Below are 19,553 nucleotides of genomic sequence, written 5' to 3' on the forward strand. Positions count from 1 at the left end.
TTAATTTTTATGCGTGGAGAATTTGTTGGATTTTATATTGATATACATTTATTTTTAAAATTAGTTTAAATGTGAGTCAAAATTTCGGCATTTAAAACAGTTCGGACCGCACTGAAATATGCAAAATTTCGTATAATTTTTTAACCGTGGCCACAATATGGGCTGTAATGCTAACAAAAAGAATATGGGCTCCAAACAAAACCTTAAGAATTAGCAAATGGGCTGTAAATTATTAAAAATAATGGCAGATGAGCTGTATGTTGTTTTCCACAGATGTGAGGCTTTCCTAAAAAAAGGTTGGCGCACAAGCACTGACTATTGGGTTTCCATCCAACAGCCGTCGTGCTTCTTCAATCTCTGCTCTTCTTGCTCCAGCCGCTCAAACAAGCGCCGGCGGGACTGCCTGCTCCCTCCTCCCCGTGGCCGGATGTGCTGCCGCGCAGGCCTCACCGCCCCACAGTACTCCCATCGCTGGCCTAGCCATCCCTCTACTCACCCACACCTGCTGTTATTCTCCGACGATGACAGACGAACCAATAAACCCTTGTACAGTCGTACTCCCCTCCGCGTGGGAAACAATTGCCGAGTCTTCCCTGCCTCCGTGTCGTCCCCTTTCTAGGCCTCGCCGTCGTCCACCGCCGTGGTGCTCTCGGCGCGGCGTGGTCAATGTGGTCAATGACCTACTTTCATCGGAAGAGTACTGTGCGTGGAGACGCTGACAGCTGGGTCCATGGCCGCAGCAAGGAAGTGCCTCCTTATTACGCGCAAAATAATTATTCCTCCACCTGACAGCGGGGACCCACCGGTCGGGCGACCGTATTTCACGAAAAAAACATTTCCCCCCTGACTGCTGGGATCCACCAGCTACATCTTCGCACACAAGGAAGTGCGTCCAGGCAAAAAAAATGATTCGCCCCCCTGACTGCTGGGACCCACCAGTACATCTTCGCACGGAAGGAAGTGCGTGATAGTCGGGACCCATCTGGTCGAAGCGTATGTAGCGTTGTCATTCTGGTCGCGAACGTGTACGTACATATATACTGGTGGATGTAGAGGCGCGCACGTGTCATAGTAGAGGCGCGCACGTAGCATGTACACGTACGTACAACGGCCAGGGTGCAAGAAAGAAAATACGGCCACGTATGTGTACATACGGGTGGGGTCTCGAACGCCTACTCGCGCATACGTACGGCCAGGGCTCGTTGACATGGCTGGGTAGGAACGGAGAAACAGCGTCGTCGTCGTGTTCATGGGGAGGCAACGGAGTGCGTCGTGTTCATGGGGAGACAACGGAATGCGTCATGTTCATCGGGAGGCAACGGAACACGTGGGAGCCAACCGGCTGGGTCGGAACGGAATGCGTGGTTGTGTTCATCGGGAGGGCTTGGACGGAACAGGCGATGGAAACGAGGCCTGGCGTACCGTAGAACAGAGGAAACGGCCTTGTGTTCGACCGGCCACGTTCGAAACGGGATCCTGTTCATCGGGAGGGGTCTGGCGTACCGCAAAATGGACGAAACGGACCTCCTATAGTCGAAACGGGGGTCCTGTTGATCGGGAGGGGTGCGGCGTACCACAAAGAGGACAAAACGGACTTGTGTTAGAGCGCTACGGTCGAAACGGGGGTCCTGTTCATCGGGAGGGGTGTGGCGTACCGCAAAACGGAACTCCACGGGATACTGTTCATCTCCACCGTCGACCTCCTCCAGCCTCCACGGGCTACCGTCGACCTCTTCCGGCCTCCACGGGCTCCTGTTCATCCAGCCTCCACCGCACGCTACTCCACCAGCTACTGTTCAACCACCCCTCCACCGTCTACTGTTCATCCAGCCCTCCACACCACGGGGTCCTGTTCAACCACCCCTCCACGGGCACCCCTCCACCATCTACTGTTCATCCAGCCCTCCACACCACGGGGTCCTGTTCATCCAGAGGCAACGCCACCGCTCACTGTTCATCCAACCGCCCCGCCCCCCTGCAACACTCACTGTTCATCCTAGAGGCAGCATCGATTGGCTTCAGTTAGTAGCAGTAGCGAAGGAATCGCTCGATCGGGTTCAGTTAACAGCCATCAATCGATCGCTCGGGTTCAGTAACGCGTAGCCTGCAGTGCAATCGCTCGGGTTCAGTTAGAGCCCAACGCCTCGCTCGGGTTCAGTTAGAGCCAACGCATCGCACACACGCGCGTATGTGTACGAGAGAAACGCGCATCGCTCGGCCCCCGACCTCCCACCGTAACCGGGAACTCCCCGAAATTTTCCTCGCCCTCGCTTCTACCCTGGTTTTTTCCGTCATGGACGGCCCAAAGAATGTCATGCAGTTGCGTCTCCGGCCCTCCCAGGACGAAAAGCCCATTTTCTGTCATGATTTTTTGTCATAGAAGTAGGAGCCCACCACATCTATGATGATACCGGGTTTTGTCACAATTATCGTCATAGAAGTGTCATATGTATGACAGAAAAAAATTTCGTTCGGCCCAAAATGTCACGGATGTGTCTTTTTTTGTAGTGATAGCCCATTGATTAACCACGCCAATGTGAGACTTTCTCCTTTTTTGTCTTCTCACACAACCTCCATCATCATATTCTATTCCACCCATAGTGTTATGTCCATGGCTCGTGCTCATATATTGCGTGAAAGTTGAAAGAGTTTGAAAATGCTAAGTGTGAAACAATTGTTTGGCTTGTCATAGGGGTTGTGACAAAAATAAAGCATGGCCAAACTATATGATTTTGTAGGGATAAGCTTTCTATGGCTATGTTATTTTGATAATACATAATTGCTTGGTTAGCATGCTTGAAGTATTATTATTTTATGTCAATATTAAACTTTTGTCTTGAATCTTTTGGATCTAAACATTCATGCCACAATAAAGAGAATTACATTGAAAATTATGTTAGGAATCATTCCACATCAAAAAATCTGTTTCTATCATTTACCTACTCGAGGACGAGCAAGAATTAAGCTTGGGGATGCTGATACGTCTCCAACGTATCTATAATTTTTTATTGTTCCATGCTATTATATTAAATGTTTTGGATGTTTAATGGGCTTTAATATGCACTTTTATATTATTTTTGGGACTAACCTACTAACCGGAGGCCCAGTGCCAGTTGTTGTTTTTTTGCCTATTTCAGTGTTTCACAGAAAAAGAATATCAAACAGAATGAAACCTTCACGAGGATCTTTTTTGGAACAAACGCAATCCAGGAGCTTGGAGTGGAGGTCAAGGAAGCAACAAGGCGGCCACGAGGTAGGGCGGCGCGCCCAGGGGGGTAGCCGCGCCCCCCACCCTCGTGGGCCCCTCGTAGCTCCACCGACCTACTTCTTTCGCCTATATATACTCTTATACCCTGAAAATATCAAAGGGGCCACGAAACACTTTTTCCACCATCGCAACCTTCTGTACCCGTGAGATCCCATCTTGGGACCTTTTCCGGCGATCTTCCGGAGGGGGATTCGATCATGGAGGGCTTCTACATCAACACCATAGCCTCTCCGATGATGTGTGAGTAGTTTACCACAGACCTTCGGGTCCATAGTTATTAGCTAGATTGGTTCTTCTCTCTCTTTGGATCTCAATACAAAGTTCTCCTCAATGTTCTTGGAGATCTATTCGATGTAATTCTTTTGCGGTGTGTTTGTCGAGATCCAATGAATTGTGGGTTTATGATCAAGATTATCTATGAACAATATTTGATTCTTCTCTGAATTCTTATATGCATGATTTGATATCTTTGCAAGTCTCTTTGAATTATCGGTTTAGTTTGGCCTACTAGATTGATCTTTCTTGCAATGGGAGAAGTGCTTAGCTTTGGGTTCAATCTTGTGGTGTCCTTTCCCAGTGACAGGAGGGGCAGCAAGGCACGTATTGTATTTTTGCCATCGAGGATAAAAAGATGGGGTTTATATCATATTGCTTGAGGTTATCCCTCTACATCATGTCATCTTGCCTAATGTGTTACTCTGTTCTTCTGAACTTAATACTCTAGATGCATGCTAGATAGCGGTCAAAGTGTGGAGTAATAGTAGTAGATGCAGAATCGTTTCGGTCTACTTGACACGGACGTGATGCCTATGTTCATGATCATGCCTAGATATTCTCATAATTATGCACTTTTCTATCAATTGCTCGGCAATAATTTGTTCACCCTCCGTAATATATGCTATCTTGAGAGAAGCCACTAGTGAAACCTATGGCCCCCGGGTCTACTTCATATCATATAAGTTTCCAATCTACAATTCTACTTTACTATTTATTTTGCAATCTTTATTTTCCAATCTATATAACAAAAATACCAAAAATATTTATCTTATTATCTTTATCAGATCTCACTTTTGCAAGTGGCTGTGAAGGGATTGATAACCCCTTTATCGCGTTGGTTGCAAGGTTCTTATTTTTTTGTGCAGGTACTATGCGATTTGCGTGTAGTCTCCTACTGGATTGATGCCTTGGTACTCAAAAACCGAGGGAAATAGTTACGCTACTTTGCTGCATCACCCTTTCCTCTTCAAGGGAAAACCAACGCATGCTCAAGAGGTAGCAGGAAGAAGGTGGGCTTATCTAGGGCCTCCCAAAATATGCATGTTACCCTTGCTAATTGTATTGCTCGGAGGCTTCGGGTACCAAATATGTCGTAACCGTATCTATTAACTTTTATATATTCCATGATATAGTTTATCACATTATGCAATATTTTATTACATTTTTTACTAACATATTAACCCAGTGTCATAAAGACCAATTTTATGTATGTGAAAAGTTGTTTTGGGTATTTAATAAAATCACAAAATTTGGGTTGGGGTATGTCAGTTGTTGATACGTGGAGGACAAGACACCTGCCGAAGATGGGCCGGGGAGCCCTGAGAGTCCTAGTCGGGCAAAACAAGCATAACTTCGGAACTTTAAGCACATAGAGAGGAAACTTGATATTATTGCAATTCCTACATGCATATGTTCCTCCCTCATAATAATTTTCAGTAGCATCATGAATGAATTCAACATTGTAACCATCACATAAAGCATTCTTTTCATGATCTACAAGCATAAAAAATTTACTACTCTCCACATATGCAAAATTCTTCTCATTCGGAATAGTGAGAGTATGATAATCCACAAGTATAGGGGATCGCAACAGTTTTCGAGGGTAGAGTATTCATCCCAAATTTATTGATTCGACACAAGGGGAGCCAAAGAATATTCTCAAGTATTAGCAGCTGAGTTGTCAATTCAACCACACCTGGAAACTTAGTATCTGCAGCAAAGTGTTTACTAGCAAAGTAATATGATAGTAGTGGTAACGGTAGCAAAAGGTAACATTAGTAAAAGTAGTGTTTTTGGTATTTTGTAGTGATGATAGCAATAGCAACGGAAAAGTAAATAAGCGAAGAACAATATGTGGAAAGCTCGTAGGCAATGGATCAGTGATGGAGAATTATGCCGGATGTGGTTCATCATGTAACAATCATAACATAGGGTGACATAGTACTAGCTCCAATTCATCAATGTAATGTAGGCATGTATTCCGAATATAGTCATATGTGCTTATGGAAAAGAACTTGCATGGCATGTTTTGTCCTACCCTCCCGTGGCAGCGGGGTCCTAATGGAAACTAAGGGATATTAAGGCTTCCTTTTAATAGAGTACTGGAACAAAGCATTAGCACATAGTGAATACATGAACTCCTCAAACTATGGTCATCACCGGTAAGTATCCCGATTATTGTCACTTCGGAGTTAACGGATCATAACACATAATAGGTGACTATAGACTTGCAAGATAGGATCAAGAACTCTCATATATTGATGAAAACATAATAGGTTCAGATCTGAAATCATGGCACTCGGGCCCTAGTGACAAGCATTAAGCATAGCAAAGTCATAGCAACATCAATCTCAGAACATAGTGGATACTAGGGATCAAACCCTAACAAAACTAACTCGATTACATGATAAATCTCATCCAACCCATCACCGTCCAGCAAGCCTACGATGGAATTACTCACGCACGGCAGTGAGCATCATGAAATTGGTGATGGAGGATGGTTGATGATGACGATGGCGACGGATTCCCCTCTCCGGAGCCCCGAACGGACTCCAGATCAGCCCTCCCGAGAGGTTTTAGGGCTTGGCGGCGGCTCCGTATCGTAAAACGCGATGAATGCTTCTCTCTGACTTTTTTCTCCCCGAAACCAAATATATAGAGTTGGAGTTGAGGTCGGAGGAGCAACAGGGGGCCCACGAGGTAGGGGGCGCGCCCCCCACCCTTGTGGACAGGTGGTGGGCCCCCTGGTCTTCATCTTTTGCAAGGATTTTTTATTATTTCCGGAAAGTTGTTCTGTGAAGTTTCAGGTCATTCCAAGAACTTTTGTTTCTGCACATAAATAACACCATGGCAATTCTGCTGAATATAGCGTCAATCCGGGTTAGTTCCATTCAAATCATGCAAGTTAGAGTCCAAAACAAGGGCAAAAGTGTTTGGAAAAGTAGATACGACGGAGACGTATCAGAGTATCATAAGAAACTCGAATACTATAAATTATTTCCACATTGAAAGAATAAAATTCAGAAAAAGGGTAATCATAATCATGACAAGTTGTATAAATATAATCATTGCTACTTTTTATAGTATAAGTATCATCATGATAATTATCATAAGTAGCAACTTTGTTCTCATCATAATCGATTGAAACCTATTCCAAGATAGTGGAATCATTACTAAATAAAGTCATGACCTCTCCAAATCCACTTTCATCAATATAATCATCATAAATAGGAGGCATTCTATCATCATAATAAATTTGCATATCAAAACTTGGGAGGTTAAAAATATCATCTTCATAAAACATATCATCCCCAAGCTTGGGACAAACATTAATTGCAGCAAATAAATTCTCAAACATGTCATTTTCATCAAATATAGCATCCCCAAGCTTGGGCCTTTTCATATCATAAGCATAATCACTCTCATCATTAATAGTATGGATAGCACCAATATTATAGCAACTAATATCATCACAATGAGTAGTAGGAGCAACATCATTTGAGAGGGATGCCTTTTTACCTTTGCTTATCCGTCTTTTCTTTTTCTTCTCCACATCATGTGTGGGTTTAATCCTCTTTTTGGAGCTCCTTATTAAATAGATTGGTTGAATAGAAGGCTCCTCCTCTTTACCTGATTCATCACAAGAATAATAGGAGGATATTGGGAAGTCTCTTCCCTTTCATTAGTATTCTCTTCATCTTCTATTTGTTTTCTTGTCTTTATGTAATTGGCAATATAAGGATTTTCAATGCAATTCACCGCACAATACATATAAATTTCCTCTAGATCAAAATCAAGAACATTAACGAGGGCAAATTCTGGAATATCCTTAATTATACATTTCATTTCCTCATAACCTAGAAGCAAACTAAGTTCATTATGATGCGCAAGGGAAATCAAGTCATCACAATTTTTGGACATGATTCGATCATGAAACAATTTGCATTGGATATTTAAATAACCATGTTCATTGCAAAGTTCACAAGGATGGCTAAAAAATTTTAAATTTTCAGCACAAACATCTAGCATTTCTTGCAACCATTTAGTTTCTAAATACTTATGCCTCTTGCAAAATCTATCTTCCCTATTTGGTGTGTACTTGCAAACTCTATGCACTCCACAAAAATTGACATGCTTATAAGAGACATTTTCATGATGACTAGTGGAATCATTATTAGTATCATGGATATTCAAAGAGTTCATACTAACAACATTGCAATCACGCTCATCATACAAAGATTTAGTGACAAACATTCTAATGCATTCTTCTTCTAACACTTTTGCATAATTATCGGAATCTTTATTTTCATGAAAGACATTAAAAAGATGAAGCATATGAGGAATCCTCAATTCCATTTTTGTAGTTTTCTTTTATAGACTAAACTAGTGATAAAACAAGAAACAAAAAAGATTTGATTGCAAGATCTAAAGATATACCTGTTGGGTTTCGTAGTAATTTCAAAAAATTTCCTACGCACACGCAAGATCATGTGATGCATCGCAACGAGAGGGGAGAGTGTTGTCTACGTACCCACGCAGACCGACTGTGGAAGCGATGACACAACGTAGAGGAAGTAGTCGTACGTCTTCACGATCCAACCGATCAAGCACCGAAACTACGGCACCTCCGAGTTCGAGCACACGTTCAGCTCGATGACGATCCCCGGACTCCGATCCAGCAAAGCGTCGGGGAAGAGTTCCGTCAGCACAACGGCGTGGTGACGATCTTGATGCACTAGAGCAGCAGGGCTTCGCCTAAACTCCGCTACAGTATTATTGAGGACTATGGTGGCAGGGGGCACCGCACACGGCTAAGGAATAGATCACGTGGATCAACTTGTGTGTTCTAGGGTGCCTCTGCCTCAGTATATAAAGGACTAGAGGGGGGAGGCTGGCCGGCCAAGGTGTGGCGCGCCAGGAGAGTCCTACTCCCTCTAGGAGTAGGATTCCCCCCCAATCCTAGTTGGAATAGGACTCCTTGAGGGGGGAAAGAGAGAGAGGGGGGCCAGCCACCTCTCCTAGTCCTATTAGGACTAGGAGAAGGGGGGAGGTGCGCGGCCACCTTGGGCTGCCCCTTTCTCCTTTCCACTAAGGCCCATCAAGGCCCATATGGTTCCCGGGGGGTTCCGGTAACCTCCCGGTACTCCGGTAAAATCCCAATTTCACCCGGAACTCTTCCGATATCCAAACATAGGCTTCCAATATATCAATCTTTATGTCTCGACCATTTCGAGACTCCTCGTCATGTCCGTGATCACATCCGGGACTCCGAACAACCTTCGGTATATCAAAATGCATAAACTCATAATATAACTGTCATCGAAACCTTAAGCGTGCGGACCCTACGGGTTCGAGAACAATGTAGACATGACCGAGACACGTCTCCGGTCAATAACCAATAGCGGGACCTGGATGCCCATATTGGCTCCTACATATTCTACGAAGATCTTTATCGGTCAGACCGCATAACAACATACGTTGTTCCCTTTGTCATTGGTATGTTACTTGCCCGAGATTCGATCATCGGTATTCCAATACCTAGTTCAATCTCGTTACCGGCAAGTCTCTTTACTCGTTCTGTAATACATCATCCCGCAACTAACTCATCTAGTTGCAATGCTTGCAAGGCTTTAAGTGATGTGCATTACCGAGAGGGCCCAGAGATATCTCTCCGACAATCGGAGTGACAAATCCTAATCTCGAAATACGCCAACCCAACATCTACCTTTGGAGACACCTGTAATGCTCCTTTATAATCACCCAGTTACGTTGTGACGTTTGGTAGCACCCAAAGTGTTCCTCCGGTAAACGGGAGTTGCATAATCTCATAGTCATAGGAACATGTATAAGTCATGAAGAAAGCAATAGCAACATACTAAACGATCGGGTGCTAAGCTAATGGAATGGGTCATGTCAATCAGATCATTCAACTAATGATGTGACCTCGTTAATCAAATAACAACTCTTTGTTCATGGTTAGGAAACGTAACCATCTTTGATTAACGAGCTAGTCAAGTAGAGGCATACTAGTGACACTCTGTTTGTCTATGTATTCACACATGTATTATGTTTCCGGTTAATACAATTCTAGCATGAATAATAAACATTTATCATGATATAAGGAAATAAATAATAACTTTATTATTGCCTCTAGGGCATATTTCCTTCAATACCTTCAAGCGCTAACCTCCCCGACAATGGCGCCAGAAAAGAGCTTGATGTCTACTACACAACCTTCTTCTTGTAGTCGTTGTTGGGCCTTCCAAGTGCAGAGGTTTGTAGGATAGTAGCTAATTTCCCTCAAGTGGATGATCTAAGGTTTATCAATCCGTGGAAGGCGTAGGATGAAGATGGTCTCTCTCAAGCAACCCTGCAACCAAATAACAAAGAGTCTCTTGTGTCCCCAACACACCCAATACAATGGTAAATTGTATAGGTGCACTAGTTCGGCGAAGAGATGGTGACACAAGTGCAATATGGATGGTAGATATAGGGTTTTGTAATCTGAAAATATAAAAACAGCAAGGTAACTAATGATAAAAGTGAGCGTAAATGGTATTGCAATGCTAGGAAACAAGGCCTAGGGTTCATACTTTCACCAGTGCAAGTTCTCTCAACGATAATAACATAATTGGATCATATAACTATCCCTCAACATGCAACAAAGAGTCACTCCAAAGTCACTAATAGCATAGAACAAAAGAAGAGATTATTGTAGGGTACGAAACCACCACAAAGTTATTCTTTCTGATCGATCTATTCAAGAGTCTGTAGTAAAATAACACGAAGCTATTCTTTCCGTTCGATCTATCCTAGAGTTCGTACTAAAATAACACCTTAAGACACAAATCAACCAAAACCCTAATGTCGCCTAGATACTCCAATGTCACCTCAAGTATCCGTGGGTATGATTATACGATATGCGTCACACAATCTCAGATTCATCTATTCAACCAACACAAAGAACTTCAAAGAGTGCCCCAAAATTTCTACCGGAGAGTCAAGACGAAAACGTGTGCCAACCCCTATGCATAAGTTCACGAGGTCACGGAACTCGCAAGTTGATCACCAAAACATACATCAAGTGGATCACGTGATATCCCATTGTCACCACAGATAAGTACATGCAAGACATACATAAAGTGTTCTCAAATCCTTAAAGACTCAATCTGATAAGATAACTTCAAATGGAAAACTCAATTCATCACAAGAGAGTAGAGGGGGAGAAACATTATAAGATCCAAATATAATAGCAAAGCTTGCTATACATCAAGATCGTGCCAAATCAAGAACACGAGAGAGAGAGAGAGAGAGAGAGATCAAACACATAGCTACTGGTACATATCCTCAGCCCCGAGGGTGAACTACTCCCTCCTCGTCATAGAGAGCGCCGGGATGATGAAGATGGCCACCGGAGAGGGATTCCCCCCCTCCGGCAGGGTGCCGGAACGGGTCTAAATTGGTTTTCGGTGGCTACGTAGGCTTGCGGCGACGGAACTCCTGATCTAGGTTTCTTTCTGGAAGTTTGGGGTTATATAAGAGGTGTTGGAGTCGGGAACAAGTCAAGGCGGTCCTCGAGGCGGCCACGAGGTAGGGGGTGTGCCCAGGGGGTAGGGCGCGCCCCCCACCCTCGTGGTGGCCTCAGGACTCTTCTGGCCCATCTCCGGTACTCCGTGGGCTTCTTCTGGTCCAAAAATGATCTCCGTGAAATTTCAGGCCAATTGGACTCCGTTTGGTTTTCCTTTTTTGTGATACTCAAAAACAAGGAAAAAACATAAACTGGCACTGGGCTCTAGGTTAATAGGTTAGTCCCAAAAATCATATAAAATAGCGTATAAATGCATATAAAACATCCAAGGTTGATAATATAATAGCATGGAAGAATCAAAAATTATAGATACGTTGGAGACGTATCAGAGGCCCCTCTGGGCTCATGGCCTCATGGGGTTCCCTCTCTTGTACCTCTTCAATGTCAAAACTTATATATACCTCTGGATCTTAATTATATTTATCGTGGAATTTTATGCAACATCAATTCATGATCTAAGGCGAAACTCATCTGTAGCCCTGTTCTGGACTTTGCCAGAGGTGCGAATCATCATCTTCAACCTTTTCATTGACCCTCTACTGCTCCCATGATGACATGTGAGTAGTGCACGCTTGGACTATGGGTTTGTAGCAGTAGCTATGCAACAATCAATCCCCGCTCTTTGATGCTATAGATCACATTAGCTACCTAACATAATTGTGATCCATATGACACAATTATGGCGGTTAATTTTGTTATGTGATGATTGTTTCTTGATTATATGATCATGTGTGATGTTTTGCATGGCTTATAGATGCATATACTTGCTCTCTGATTCACCGGTACACCCAGTAGACATTTTAGATGAAAGATCAATAGTGGGAGTGGTGTGCGTTAGATGGGGTTAATCTTTATAAGTGAAGTTTCAGTGACACTAAGATGAAAAAACTTGTAATTGTATTCTCGCGCACTAAGGATGGAAATATAGTTAACTCATTGTCTCGACGATGATATTGAGGTGAGGGGAATGTATTATCAATTGTATGTCATCTTGCTTAATGCAATCCTATGTTTATTTTGAACTTGATATTTGAGAATGCATGCGTTTGTGAATGGTCTTTAGGTCGAGCATTAGCTATAGATGATTATGACATCTAGCCATTCTATAGATTCATGGACATACTAGTTATATAATATCGTCACATCATATAATATAATTATCCATATTGTCTTAATCGTTTATCTTGCATACCTATGCTTATATTTTCACGCCATTGCTTATTGTAGGGACACTACTAGTGTACTATGAATCCAGTCCAATTTCCCACATAAAAACAACTACCACTTTAATTTTACATGCACTTTTATTTTCTGCAATTAATATTCCAAAAATACAGAAACACTTCCAAAAATTAGACACACTCATAACTTTGTTGCAACTAGTAAAGCTAGTGAGATTGACAACGCTAGAATTGTTGGGGATACAAGGAAGTTTCTAATTGTATGTAAGGACAAGCTTTGGGCTTGAAAACATTTGATTACATGGATTGATATCTTGGTTCTCGCTGAGGGAAACTTGCCTGCTAGTTACAAATACTTGCACTTGGTGGCCCAATAACTTGCTAGCTTATGTGATTCTCTTGGAGAAAACAATAGCCTAGAGGCTCTAGGCAGCTATGTGTGTTGTCCAGGAAAGATCATACCCTCTCTGACCTCAGCCGGAGGGTGTCAGGTTCCATTTGGAGGCTCCGGTGCCCAAAGGGTCCAGGCCAACTTCGAGCGCCACCCGAACAAATTCAGTACCACGCTGACCTGGTCTGAAGAGCGCCCAAAGTGAGCACAACTTACACACTTTTTTGGGACCTCTCTCTCTCTCTCTGGGTTGTGGTTTTCTGGCTGTGTATTTTGTATGTTGAATCCCTCATATTTCCACGATGCAGCCCGTGTTTGTATTATGACATGCATATGACTCAAAAAAACAAGAAATCACAGGTAGAAGTGTCATATTCTTTATCTTTTGTGTGTGTGTGTGTGTGGGGGGGGGGGGTCTCCGACCATATACATATCTTTCCTACTTAGAAAGGTTGGAGTTGATGATGAGTTCACATATAAGACCATATGCTACTTATAAAGGTTGGAGTTGATGGTGAGTTCCCATATGGGACCATATCCTACTTATAAAGGTTAGAGTCACATGTGAGACTAGCAACCTTCCAAAAGATATAAATTATAACAAACAATTGTTACTTTTTACACGGTATGAGACCATCCAAAAAAATAAATACACTGTTGCCCAAATTATGAGAAAACACTCTTATGAAAACAAAAATTATAAATGCATACAACTCCATTTTAAAATCATGGTCTTGATTTTAATTTCTCTGCCCAACCAATTCTTCCAGTTCTATAGTTCTATACCACAATAGAAGAGAGCAAACACATTGCAATTCCAATGCAGTCATAGACGTTATCCTCCTACCAAACACATGATCCGGTGCATTCAAATTACTCTTGCCCATTCTCTTATCTTTTATCATTTAAAATGTTATCTCACTCTAAATCTTCGAAAGCACTAAAAAGGGTCGCTTAAAATTCTTCAATGGCTACAATATGGTCTTTCGTTATATCGACGCTCTCTTTCTAATCATGACCATGCAACAACAATAAGACACCATCATATTTGATGATATCCTAAGTCAATAGTATCTTATCATCCTTCCCTTTTATGGTTCCTTAGCGATGCACAACATTGTGCTAGTTTCATCTCAAAGTACACATACATTATGTAAGCACTATGCAAACATGCTAGTCTTCTAACATAGTGTCATTAAACAAAATCTCATTAGGGGCAAATCATCACTTGAGTTGTAGCTACTCTCAGTCAAGCTTCCATCTTCTCCTTCTTCTTTCTCTTCTTCATCTTCATCTACTTCTTCAGATTGAGTCTTCCTTTTGCTCTCGCGCATACTCCCACAAAAGTTATCAAGGAAGCAATTCGAGCTGCTAGTGGGACATAGCACATTGGAGGAGCAGCTGCTAGTGGGACATAACATAAGCTCAGTACTTCGGTGATAAACCTTCAAAATGGTGTTTCTAAATCCCTCACTTGTATAGCTGTGCACCTCGAGAAAATGATTTATGCCCAGCGATGACCGAACAGGATAAGCCACGGCATGCACGCCAGCACTTAGACCAATCATAATGAGCGAGCATGCATGCATGCAACTCATCGTTGCTTAGTTTTGAGTAAACTTTAAGCATAAAACGTGTTGCTTCCGAGGTGCTGACATGCTGCGTACGTAATATATACTCCCTCCGTTCTAAATTACTCGTCACAAAAATAGATGTATCTAGAACTAAAATACATCTAGATACATCCATACGTGCGACAAATAATTCGAAACGAAGGAAGTAGGATCGAATTTACAGGACCTTTCCTTCTTTTTTCTTCAATTATTTCCGTTAGTGTTTCCTCTGCATTATTGCAGATGCAGTAGTATCGTACTGGGGTGTACAAAACAAAAGAAACACACACACACACCCTCTGTTTCTAAATATAAGTTGTTTGTCTTATGTTTAAAAACAGAGGTGCTCCATCCAAATACAAGACGTTTGTCTTAAACGTCTTACATTTTGAGACAGAAAAGGTATCATAAAAACGTCTTACATTTTAAAACAAACAGAGAATGTCAAAATTTGACTTGCATTTTAAGACATGGGGAGTAGTTAGAAACGGAGGTCTGGTGGTGCCAAGCTTGTATCAGCGTGATGTGGGCGAAATCGTTTTATACAAACACGGACTAGAGACACACAACCAATTTCAGGTGAGACAAAGGAAAGCAGAAATGGCCGAGTTTTTAAAAAATGCACGCTTTGGTGCCCCTGGTTCCTATAAATAAGCCATCGGGCGCACCACTCTGCCTGCACCAGCCACACACCCAACCAACCACCCCTAGCTACCACTTCAACCTGCACTGGTCTCTTCACACTCTCCTCGCGACCATCGGAGTTCAGCGGCGCTCGCACATCAAAGAAATCAAGTTCGTGCCACGGCGAGGAGCGTCGTCGGTGAGCGTGATCGGTCCGGAAATGGTGAAGAGCGCGCAGCAGCAGGTGGCGCTTGGCGGCGACGGCGGCAATGCGGCGGCGGCGAGGCAGGGCGGCGGCGGCGGCGGGAGGCAGCAGCAGCAGCAGCAGCAGTACAAGGGCGTGCGGATGCGGAGCTGGGGGTCGTGGGTGTCGGAGATCCGGGCGCCCAACCAGAAGACGCGCATATGGCTCGGCTCCTACTCCACCGCCGAGGCCGCCGCGCGCGCCTACGACGCCGCGCTGCTCTGCCTCCGGGGCTCCGCCGCCGACCTCAACTTCCCCGTCCACCTCCCCTTCCACGTCCCCGCCGCCGCCATGTCGCCCAAGTCCATCCAACGCGTCGCCGCCGCCGCCGCCGCCACCGCCGGCAGCCCCCTGCAGCCTCCCCACACCATGGCCTCCTCTGCCTCCTGGCCCGGCGCCGCCCCGCCGTGCGGCTACGGCGACAACGCGCCGTCCTTCGGCTCCCCGGAGGACCAGTCCGCCCGCCACAGCAACGCCGACGACGACGAGACCATGGCGCACGGCGACGACGGCGTGGACTACGACGCGCTGGCGGACATCGACGCCTTCTTCCAGTCGCCCAAGTGCATGGACTACGCCACGATGATGGACCCGTGCAGCACCTTCTTCGCGCCGGCGCCCATGGCGCCCGTCGAGTGGGAGGAGGAAGGCGAGATCAGCCTCTGGAGCTTCTCCTCCTACAACTGATCGAGCTCAAATGGCAGCTCCGGCCACGGCCATGGAGGGCATTTCAAGCTTCGGCCGGTCAAATCACCACTAAGCAATTCCATCAATACTGACAGATTAATTACTCAACTACCACTACGAGTGACCAAGAATTGGTCACGGTAAAAATAATCGCGGGCCATGATCAATTCTTACTTCATGGCCTCGCGAAGGATGATGATTAATTATTATTTCATTCATATTCCGTAGCTAAATATAATATGCTAGTGCCACTGGCGTACTAGTAGTACTACGTATCCGTACTAGGCCAATTATACATTTGTGGGGGAGCTCTGATGGAGCTACATGTTTTAAGGCAGCTTCCATGGAGCCAACTCCCTTCAACTAGTTTACATGTGTACTATGTGTAAAAGCTGTTTGTGCAAGTGTGCAAGCAATGGGTTATGATGATGAATTGCTTCTTTAATTTTGCTTTGTTTTAGGTGAGTACTCTACATGTTCTAAAGTCAACTTTTTGGTTAGGAGACATGGCAGAAGAGTCACATTTTCTATTAGGCTGGTCATAGTGGGGAGTAACTTAGACTAGTGTCATACATATGACACTAGTCTACGTTACTACCTTCATAGTGCAAAGTGTCATAGAAGTAGTATCATATATGGTTGCATTTATTAGCTTATAGACTCAACATTTCTTGGGAAGCGCTATGTGATGGTAACATAATATGTTACTCCAAACACCTCTCTCCTCATTAACTAGGAGCCATATAAGCAAACTTGTCTTGAGATGTGTTATGTTACTAGCTAAGTTACTCCCACTATGAGTAGCCTTAAAAGAGAGTGAAATAGCTATTCCAAAGCGGAGTTACTTTCAAGAGGAACAACATCATAAGAAACCCCGGTAACTGAGAGCGGATTATGACGAAGCTATGTACCTAGGATAGGGTCACGGACCTGTCCAAACTGCCCTACACAAGGACATCTCTAGAAGAAATCACCTTTCAATCGACTTGGAGGTGTTCCACTCGACAGACTGGAAGACACTCGACCAAGAAGCGACCACTCGACCAAGACCAAACCACTCGACGGCCAGGAGACCTAAAGGCACTCCGCATGCTAATGGTCGGTTATTAAGTAGCCTTTATGGTCATCATAGCACTTTATTAGGGGCGTTACCAGTAACACCCGACCTTAATGTATTTAAAACCCTGCATAACTGAGGGCCGGAGGGGTCCGGCGAACTCTATATAAGCCACCCCCTCCTCAGTGTAAAGGGTTCGCACCCCTCTAAACCATACACGCATAATCCAGTCGACCGCCTCCGGGCTCCGAGACGTAGGGCTATTACTTCCTCTGAGAAGGGCCTGAACTCATAAACCTCGTGTGCTTACAACTTCTCCATAGCTAAGATCTTGCCTCTCCATACTTACCCCCTACATTACTGTCAGACTTAGAACCACGACAGTTGGCACCCACCGTGGGGCAGGTGTTTTAGCGATTTGTTGGAGGAGTTGCGATCTTTTCCGATCCGAATCATCATGGTTTCCGGCGGAGTTTTGGTGGAGGGCCGCGAGATCCGTCTCGGCGCGCTCACGTTCATCGCCGACGACTCCGCTTGGCTTCAGGAGGCTCCGCTCGACGTGGACGCGCTCCCTGTCCATGGGGCGACGCACTTTCGCGCGTGCGTCCGCGGCATCCTTTTGCGGCAACCGTCGACCCGCTATCGGTCGGCTCCTATGCTGTCCTCCCTTCCTGTTTCCCGCCGGCGCAAGCACTCCGGTCGGTCGAGACTTCAGCGGTGGGTGAGACACGCGGTGGCACGCCAGTCGGCCACCCCTCAAGTCGCGGTGATCGAGCCCGACGAATCCCTCTACGGCCTGTTCGATCTGTCGACTGGCTCTACAGAGACCGCCTCCGAGTGCGACAGCAGTGATCCGGCGGCGGAGGTTCTGATGGTCGATGGACCGCCCAGTCCTCCCAGTTTTCCCCGCACCGACGGAGGCACGGGTGGAGGCGACCCGTCGCGTCCCCATGAGGAATATCTCCCCGAGCCTCTCACGTCGTTGCAGAGAGAAGAACTTCGTCGCCGGAACATGGATGCGCTGCACACTCCTATCATCGGAGAAACCCCCGAGGCTCGTGCCTTGGAGGATGCGCGCCTGGCAAACTTGGCCGAGCGCACTCGACTGGAGAACCTCCAGCGAGCACTCGACGAGCGTGCGCGACAACGGATTCCCGAATCCAGTCGACGTCAGCTCTTCCCGCCCCCGCGGGTATATCGAACTCCGATTCAGAATTTAGCAGCTGCAGCCCGTATAGCAGAGTCGATTCAGCCTTCCCAGTTGGAGGCTGGCAGAGGCTTGCTGCAGATCAGAGTGTTACTCCGGGTAGCAGGAGACCAGAATTCCGCTGTTTCTCAGTCGCGGAACAGGATTCACAGCAGATCCGTTGCTGCAGACACAATCCAGTCGGCTCATAGCCCAAGATCGCCCCCGAGGCGTGAGGGACGTGGGGACCGGCGTAATCAGTACGGGAACCGTGAGCAATATGATCACCGATTCGATCGTGATGATCGACGTCGAGTGCCCACCCCTCCCCCGAGGAGCGGGTCGTATGTGCCTCGACAGCAGGATGACAGGCGTCCTCGTAGTGTTGGGCGAAGGATTCCAGTCGACTCCAGGGAGCCAAGCTTTGATGCGAGATCCATTCTCGTTCAAGGTTTGGTCGACAGGAACAGAGCTCATCGAGAAGGTCACGACAGAGATGCACCTACCAGCAGCAGAGCACATGTTTCGGGGCCAGAGTGCTTTAGTAGAGCCATCAGGGCCGCTGTGATTCCTCCCAACTTCAGGTTGGCGACTGGAGTCAGCAAGTTCACTGGTGAGTCCAAGCCCGATACTTGGCTTGAAGACTACCGAGTGGCCGTCCAAATTGGTGGCGGCAATGATGAAGTGGCCATGAAGCACCTGCCTCTCATGTTGGAGGGTTCGGCCAGAGCGTGGCTGAACCAGTTAGCACCCAGCAGCATTTACACTTGGGAAGATCTCGCCCGAGTGTTTGTCACCACATTTGAAGGAACATGCAAGCGACCGACAGGGCTGACTGAACTGCGGTCTTGCGTGCAGAAGCCGAATGAAACTTTGAGGGATTACATCCAGAGATGCATCACGTTACATCACACGGTAGAGAATGTGCCAGACCACCAAGCAGTCTGTGCCTTCAAAGAAGGCGTCAAGTACAGAGAACTGAATCTGAAATTCGGTCAGACCGGAGATATGTCTCTGAATCGGATGATGGAGATTGCCACCAAGTACGCTAATGGTGAAGATGAGGATCGACTCAGGAGTGGCAAGCTCAAGTCAGTCACTCAAGAAACCGAAGGAAATTCCAATCGGAAACAGAAGTGGAAAGTTGAGCCAGCTGCTCCTGGGGAAGCCTTGGCTGTAACCCAAGAAAAGTTTAAAGGAAAACCCAAAGGACCTTGGAACCCCAAGAAAGTTAAAGACCAGGACGGAAATGATGTGCTGGATTTGCCATGTCTTGTCCACACCAAGAAAGATGAAGAGGGTAATTTCATTTACCCAAAACATACCACTCAACAGTGCCGACTCTTGATCCAGCAGTTCCAGGGTAAGCAGCCCAAAGATAAGGAAAAGGAGTCGGACAAAGTTGAGGACAAGGAAGATAGTGACGATGGATACCCTC

At 45.5% G+C, this 19,553-nt stretch overlaps 1 protein-coding gene across 1 annotated transcript; it reads left to right on the forward strand.

Moving 5' to 3' along the window:
- The first annotated feature begins 15,013 nt into the window (after window positions 1–15,013).
- On the forward strand, window positions 15,014–16,150 carry LOC125512627 (uncharacterized). Its single transcript, XM_048677729.2, has one exon. The coding sequence runs from the start codon at window positions 15,162–15,164 to the stop codon at window positions 15,870–15,872; it is 711 nt and encodes a 236-aa protein (XP_048533686.2). The 5' UTR covers window positions 15,014–15,161; the 3' UTR covers window positions 15,873–16,150.
- The last annotated feature ends 3,403 nt before the right edge of the window (window positions 16,151–19,553 follow it).

Source organism: Triticum urartu, chromosome 6A (genome assembly GCF_056163025.1).
Source record: "Triticum urartu cultivar PI428250 chromosome 6A, HENAU_Tu73, whole genome shotgun sequence".
NCBI classification, from domain to species: domain Eukaryota; kingdom Viridiplantae; phylum Streptophyta; class Magnoliopsida; order Poales; family Poaceae; genus Triticum; species Triticum urartu.

Excerpts from the sequence above, each read along its gene's own strand:
- LOC125512627 (XM_048677729.2), top strand. The coding sequence starts at position 15,162 with ATGGTGAAGAGCGCGCAGCAGCAGGTGGCGCTTGGCGGCGACGGCGGC.